At 44.3% G+C, this 7500-nt stretch overlaps 1 protein-coding gene across 3 annotated transcripts in view; it reads right to left on the reverse strand.

Annotated features, from left to right (window-relative positions):
* The window catches only part of casq1b (calsequestrin 1b), a 45132-nt gene that overhangs the window by 37415 nt on the left and 217 nt on the right, over positions 1-7500 (reverse strand). For all 3 annotated transcript variants that reach the window (XM_084043110.1, XM_084043109.1, XM_084043108.1), the window contains exon 1: positions 7221-7500. This exon is cut by the window's right edge and continues 217 nt beyond it. In XM_084043110.1, coding sequence (XP_083899236.1) covers positions 7221-7460 — 240 coding nt within the window. In that variant the 5' untranslated portion in view covers positions 7461-7500. The remainder of the gene's footprint in view (positions 1-7220) is intronic.

Raw genomic sequence — 7500 nt, forward strand, 5'->3', positions numbered from 1 at the left:
TTCATTTTTATCAGCCATGCACCTTATAAACCCATTGTAACTTCAAACTCCATTTTAACCATGATAGATTCATTGAAAACACCCGTCCTTGGTTCTGTGACTGATATTGCCCTTCTAATGTGTGAGAGGTCATGCTTTTTCAATTACTTTTTTCGTTTTCTTTATTTTATAATTTTATTTAACTTTTTCAATTTTCAAAAAAACATTTAATTAATTTATAATGGGTTTATATAGGGAGGGGGCGTGTCTGATAAGAATATCAATTATCTAAATACTGAATCAAGCAACTTGTCTGGGGTGTTCACAAAAGCCTGAGTAGACTTTAAAATGACCCCAAACATGTTTGAAAGTAAAATATCCATTTAAGTATATGCCCTGAGAGTGAAGTTAACCGAGAGTGTAAAGATGGACCTTAGTGTCCATTTCCTCCGTTTGAGCAAGTGCTTTCGCTGCAAAATGTATACAGAGCTAATGCATGGCATGGTGACGATGGTGACAAGAGAGGGATCGCTGTAAACTGAGCTGTGCAGAGTGCCGTGACTTATACATACAAGGCATTTACTGTACAGCAAAGGTCGGAGTTCAACATCACTGGACTGAAATGGTCACACCACTTCGACAAGGGAAAGGGAGGCACTCAAGAAATGAAAATGGTGTTACGCTGAACATCCTGACGGTATCTGGTTTAAAATGACTCCGATATTAGACTTGTTAGCACTCAGGAAGCATTTCACCTTCATAGCACCCTTGAGGCAAGGAGGATGCATCCCACTACTCCTGCGTCTTGCAGTGGACATTACATTCTAATAATAAAAAAAGAATCTGAAGCCCATGAGTTCGCAACTGTCAATCAAGTGTCGTCGTCGACATTCAAAAGACGGTGATGATTGACTGGAAAGTCATACTTTTATTGCACAGAGCAGAGCCATCGCTCTCTCACTCATTCTCCCAGACTCACAAAACGTCAGTCAGTCATTGCTTCACTCACATTCCCACCCACAACTTAGTCACTCATGTACGTATTTCTTTCTCTTTCTCTCTCTGTCTTCCTTGCACCCATTCTCTAACTGACACAAACAATTCAATAGCCACACGTTCAATGCAAGTGAACATTTGCTCGCAACACAAGTAGCGAGCATGCTCTTTGTCAACATCAGCATCATGCTGCATCTCTTTTCTCTCTCTCTCTCTCCTCATTCAAACTGTGAGCTCCTCCCTGGTGTTATTTTGCAGAGAGTGGAGATGGTTCCAGGCAGGCGAGGTCAGAGGTGAAATCTCAGACATATTTTTGGTGTGACGGCCTAACTCTTTCCTACACCCTCTTTGACTGTAATGCTGAGTCTGTTGGCTGGTATCACGGCGTGTGTGTGTGTTCTGGACCAGGGTTCATATTTTCAGGGGGTCATCCTACCTGTCATCTTGGCTGACAGGATTTCTGGTGTGTCTGCTCTCTCTCTCTCTCTCTCTCTCTCTCTCTCTCTCTCTCTCTCTCTCTCTCTCTCTCTCTCTCTCTCTCTCTCTCTCTCTCTCTCTCTCTCTCTCTCTCTCTCTCTCTCTCTCTCTCTCTCTCTCTCTCTCTCTCTCTCTCTCTCTCTCTCTCTCTCTCTCTCTCTCTCTCTCTCTCTCTCTCTCTCTCTCTCTGTCCTCCTCCCTACCTTTCCACTCTCTCTGTCACCATTCTTCTCTATAGCTTAATCCATCACTGTCAATCTCTCTCTATCTCTCTCTCTCTCTCTCTCCACCCAGAGAGACATAGCGACAGATACCATCAAGTGTTTTATTTCTGTGTCATCGATATAATCCATCATTGTCAAAACGATGGAATAACTAAATTAAACAAGACTTTACAGCAACTAAAAACGGTGAATTCATGCAGACATACTTGGCATATAACATAACATAAGTTGTATGGGTGCAATAGTGAATAATTATGCTATTCTAGCGTGACAATACAAAAGTATTGTGTGGCTAGTTCAACAGTACAATGGACTTGTTTTGTTCGTTTTATTTACTCGCACAATAAAAACAGTAGGCCTACATACGGTAACAATTATTAAAAGACAGAAATAAGTGCAGCTGAGAAGGCAACCCATATAGGGTTTATACAAGGTTCACACCTAAAATAAACAGACACGACAAATGTAAAGTACTGAGTGTGTGTGCAAGTGTGTGTGTGTGTGTGTACAGAAGTAGGGCTACATTATATCGTCTCTGTCGGGTGGAAACCTCATATGTCCAAAACTCTTACTTTTCAGGATTCAAATGCAAAAGAAGTAGATCTACAAGCTCGAAACGTGTCGCTCCGCGCCATGTTTCGAGCTTGCAGATCTGCTACTTTTGATGCTTTTGTGTGACTGTATCAAGTAGGGCGTTAATTCACGAAATAACACAAAAGGTTCAAATATGGAGATATCAGATTTCTATCTTCACCAGCACTTCATGTGACAAATCGAGTATACTGTAGGACTTAAAAGACGAACACTGGCTGTAAGTCACGTTAAGAATTTTAATGTATTCTGTCTGTCTCTATTCATAGCTGTGACATCATAGAGCTAAGGTTTCATTAGGACATTAGATTACCTCATCCCTTCTGTCTGACCGCAAAAAGGGAGAAAAAACAGCCAGTTCTTTAGTAGTGATTTATTGCTGCATGTAGAAAACATCCCTTGTTGGCAGAATGTAGAACAGGTCAAGACAACTGTTGTGACCATGTTTCTACAGCCAGCTGTTCATGCAGAGAAGTGGGGAATACGTTTACGGCTCTGTGAATGAAATTAATTAACTTTTATTTATATATATACTTGGATGCTCTACGCACGCACGCACGCACGCACGCACGCACGCATGCACGCACGTACCATTTTTCACAGTTTCAAAAGCAATTAACATTTGACTCTCTCTTAATAATTCATACTTCCTGGGCGCTAATTATCAGCTATTCTCAGCATCCCTGCTGAGCACCCTGGGAGCTCATTGATGCTGATTGGCTATATTCAGGATTGAGACTGGCAGGATGTGAAGGTGTGCGTGTGTGTGTGTGTGTGTGTGTGTGTGTGTCCGACTTGATGTGCGTCACTGACGCTTTCAGTGTGTCACAGCCAGTGTTGCCATGTCTGCTTATCATAAGCGGCTTTGGACTTGTTTCTAAAGTGTAGTTGCTTATTTGGGCTTGTTTCCTAAATGTTGTTTAAACCAGTGGTTCTCAAACATTTTCATGTCAAGGACCCCAGATTAATATGTATTTGACTGCAGACCCCCCCATCTGAACATATTCTGTGCCAGGGACCCCCTAATCTAAGTTCCCAGACGTTCTTGCATAAAAACAGGAGCGGCGAGGGACCCTCATACCAGATTTGTGTTGTTAAAATGTTTTTAAAAATATTTAAAATGTTTCACTTTAAAATTTTCCCCAAGATTTCTTTGAAAATACACGGATACAAGCTATAAGCTTACAACGCGTAGCATTGCGACACGTTGTGACCTTGTAGATCGGCTATTTTCAAATAGCCGATATATATAGTATATAGGTTTAAAGTGCTCATGTGGCCTATAGTCGCTTCTTTTGGTATTGTTTTCCTAGACCTGGTTGCTTATTTCTCTCACAGAATCTGGCAACACTGGTCACGGCCTTCACAGCAGTAAAGACCAGTGAGATATGGAGCCTTCACTTCTCTCTCTCTCAATCTCTCTTTCCCTCCCTCTCTCTCTCCCCTCCACTCCCCTGAGGGCTGGTATAGCCTCTGGCTAAGCATTCAGCACTGTCCCAGGCTATTTCCAGAGGTGACTTATACCAGCCACCGCAAGGCACACTCTGCCACTGTAAGCGGACACTCACTGTTCTGGGAGAGTCAGTCAGTGCAGACCTACAGCCTCTCCCTGAACACTATCTGCTACCTGGGTGGGTCGCACTGTAGGCAGCATGCTTTGGGTGAATGAATGTGGACTGTTTTATTTATTTTTATTCATTTATTTTATTAAAATATGCGTGATACATATCTATATAATATTGATAGCATGATAGGAGACTTTTATACTTGATGATTTTGCATGCAAAGATTGCTGAACTACAAGCTCACAATGCGCCACGTTTTGGACGATTTTTTGCCTATAATGACGCCAGGTTGAAAGGGATGTCTTTACCCTGGTCTTAAAAGCTGCATTACAGTAAAGTGATCTCATCTATTTATTCCTTCACGAAGTGTGTGTGTGTCCGTGTCCATGTGTGTGTGTGTGTGTGTGTGTGTGTGTGTGTGTGTGTGTGTGTGTGTGTGTGTGTGTGTGTGCGTGTGTGTGTGTGTGTGTGTGTGTGTGTGTATCAGGCATTACTTGGGTGTTGTCTGAACGAACGGCTTCAAACTTGGCATGTGTGTCCTATAAGACCCATTGTTGTGCAGTTTCAAGTGACAACTCTGTCGGGCCAGCGGTTTTAAAAAATGCCGAATTACTGTATCTGTATCTGTCTATCCGTTGGTCTGCAGAGGACACACCAAATCTCTGTGTGTTTCGGAGGGGTGTGGCCACCGGCTTCCCTGACTGACCAACCCGAACCCGAACTTAGCGGCCGACCTTCGCGTCACTTTTGTGACGCTGCAGCCCATGTGTTTGTTATGTGGGCAGGGAACCGGCTTCCATGTTTGGCTAATCCGACCCATCGGCTTCACTGACTGACAGGCTTTGCGTCACATTTGTTCCGCTACGTCAATATAAGTGGCAGCGTGTGAGAAGATGTGAGATAAGCCTGAGACTCCAACATGTCACATAACGTACAACGACTACATCGGCGTATTACACAAACTTGCATCATTCCTCCTTTTGTTGCCACCTGAGTAGTAACTAATAACTTATTAGACTGCTCTGGGCCTGGCTGAAATGAACAACTGCCTCTACCTTATTGGTCATCACATCCATATTGCTGTTGCTTTGACGCTGCAGTTGTTGGTGAAATGGAAGAAATCAAACTGACTACTTCCTTGGTATTATGTGTATATACTGTAACAACATGAATCAATATTCTAACGTCCAAACCGAACTTCTCAGAGCACCAAGGGGGAGGGGCTTACAATACCAGCTTTCCCAAAAGCACGCTTTGAAATCTCCTTAAACTTTCTCGAGATCAATCAAACTGTGAGAGATCAGCATTTCATCCCGTGGTGAATTGAGGGATTTTGAAAGGTTGCAATGGGCCCACAGGCATTTAGTTAGACTCATACTGTATATATTTAGGTACAAGTGGCACAGTATAGACGTCATGTTTTGCTTGGTGGGGAAAGGGAAGACAAATAGCTTAGTGTTCTGATGTAATCATCTGAAACTGGTCCCATAACTCTGCAACTCACTCTCACACATCACTGTTTCCCTCTCTCTAAGTCTCTATCCCTGCCTCTCTCTCACACACACTCTTTTCTCCTTTTCATATCACCCCCTCTATCTTTGTCTTTTCTCTCCTCCCTCTCTTCCTCCCTCTCATCTCTCTTCTACAATACTTCCTGCACACTTTCACCAAATATCCATCTCTCTCTCTCTCTCTCTCTCTACCACCCCTCTCTCCCTCTCAAACACACACACTCACTCACACACACACGCACAATATACAATACATGCACCTGATGTGACCATGATGTGTTCACATGATTGTCTTCAGCCAACTTAAGAGTGACTTTAAGAGAGTTATTTTCGGTATGACATGGCGGTCCCTGGTCAGGATCTATTAAGTGATCCCTGACATGTTTCAACCATGGAAGTGATCCATAGACGCTTCCCTTCAACTTTATCACACACTATAATCTTGCAGCAAAAGCACTGCATGATTCATCAAATGCTTCAGTTGCAGGTATGACACATTGTGCCACGTTTTCTCCATGGTTACAACTCAGATCTTCAGAAGTAACTGCATCAAGTAAAAAACACCTCTTTAATCAGAAACCCCTTTCCTTTATGCTTGACTCTGCTCACCATTTCAGTACCTCTGCTACCTCTAAATCCCCCTCACAGCAAACATGTAGCAATGGACCCAATGCTGCCACGTTCAGAGAAAGGGGCGAGTTTCAATGCATTGTCTCTATGGAGATGAGCGAACACTGCTCTCCCCACTGCGGCAGTAGGCAGAGCCAGCAAAACGTGTAGGGTCAAAGTTGAGAAAAGTTAAACTTTTCTGCTGCTACTGTGTGGTAAGACAGAACGGCAGCCAACCAGGAGTGTGCTCGACTAAATAGGCGTACACACTCGACACCACAGAAACAGACTACGGCATGGAAGTAGTGAATATTGATAACGTTTTTAACAGTGTTGTAGGTGTGAAATTAATCAAGATTGAGGAACGTTATGGCCTATTTCTCACCTAAAATATATAAATCATTTGCAAACAAGCTGTCAGAGGTGATCATCAAGTGTCTGTACAGTGAGGCCTGCTGCTGGGTGCATGCTGCTGACTTTGATCCACTCAGAGCAGCATTTACAAGGTTGTCAGTCATAACACGGACACGCCCCTTTTTAACACATTATGTCCACACTATGATACATTCACTCGCAGCTGCCGGTGTGACTGGTGTGAATTCAGCGTGAGTATGTCACTGAGTGCACCCACCAACCACCCCCTCTTCTTCACCTTGTCACCCGCTGTAGGGCACGAGGCCAGTGAGTGTCATGCTGCTTGGCAAAGGGGCAAGCACCCCCAGCTCGGCCAACTTGTTCTGAAACTGCTTCTGCAACTTATCTCCCCTCCGCCCCATCCCACCCCACCCAACCCCCATCACACAAGGCAGATTGCCCAGGCTGTTTCATGTTTGCCTGGCAAAGAAGGGAAATCCACTTCCATGGCCAACCTCCTTCCCTTCCTGCCACCACTTATCCCCAAAGGCCCTGCTCCCCACACCAGCCCCAGCTTTAACCACTTAAAGGAGTAGTTTACTCAAAACATTACTTATTTTCTATCACGGCCTTTAATTCGTGGAGAATTTTTGACCGGCGGAGTCTCCGGTAGGATACTTGCGGATTTTCCTGACAATAGCCTCTTTCAACGGGTCATCAATTTATTGGCTTAGGAATGCAACAAAAACAAAAAATCTCCATGAATTCAAGGCTTTATGGGGTATGTAATTGATATAAAATAAGTAATTCTTTGGGTGAACTACTCCTTTAACTTCACCCCCATGGCAGAGATCCAGGTAGTGTCACACTCGTCACAGCGTGCCCATGCGCGGGGGACGGGGGGGTATACACACCTCCAGGGCCAGCTCCTCGATCTTAAGCTGCTTGGTGGCGGCGCGGTTGCCGTCCACGTTCTTGTGGTAGTAGATGACCATCACGTCGTACTTCTTCATCACCGACTTGTAGTTCTTGGCATTGAGGTCATGGACGCGGTCCTTGCCGTCGTACTCTGGGATCTCCAGGCCGCTCTCCCCCCAGGAGAGGCTCCCTAACGAGAGGAAGAAGACCACCGCAAACGCCCAGGCCCACTTCATCGTGGTCACTTACTTAAGACGCCACACACCTTTCTCTGCT

This window comes from Gymnoscopelus microlampas (genome assembly GCF_963454915.1).
Source record: "Gymnoscopelus microlampas genome assembly, chromosome: 19".
In the NCBI taxonomy this organism is placed as follows: domain Eukaryota; kingdom Metazoa; phylum Chordata; class Actinopteri; order Myctophiformes; family Myctophidae; genus Gymnoscopelus; species Gymnoscopelus microlampas.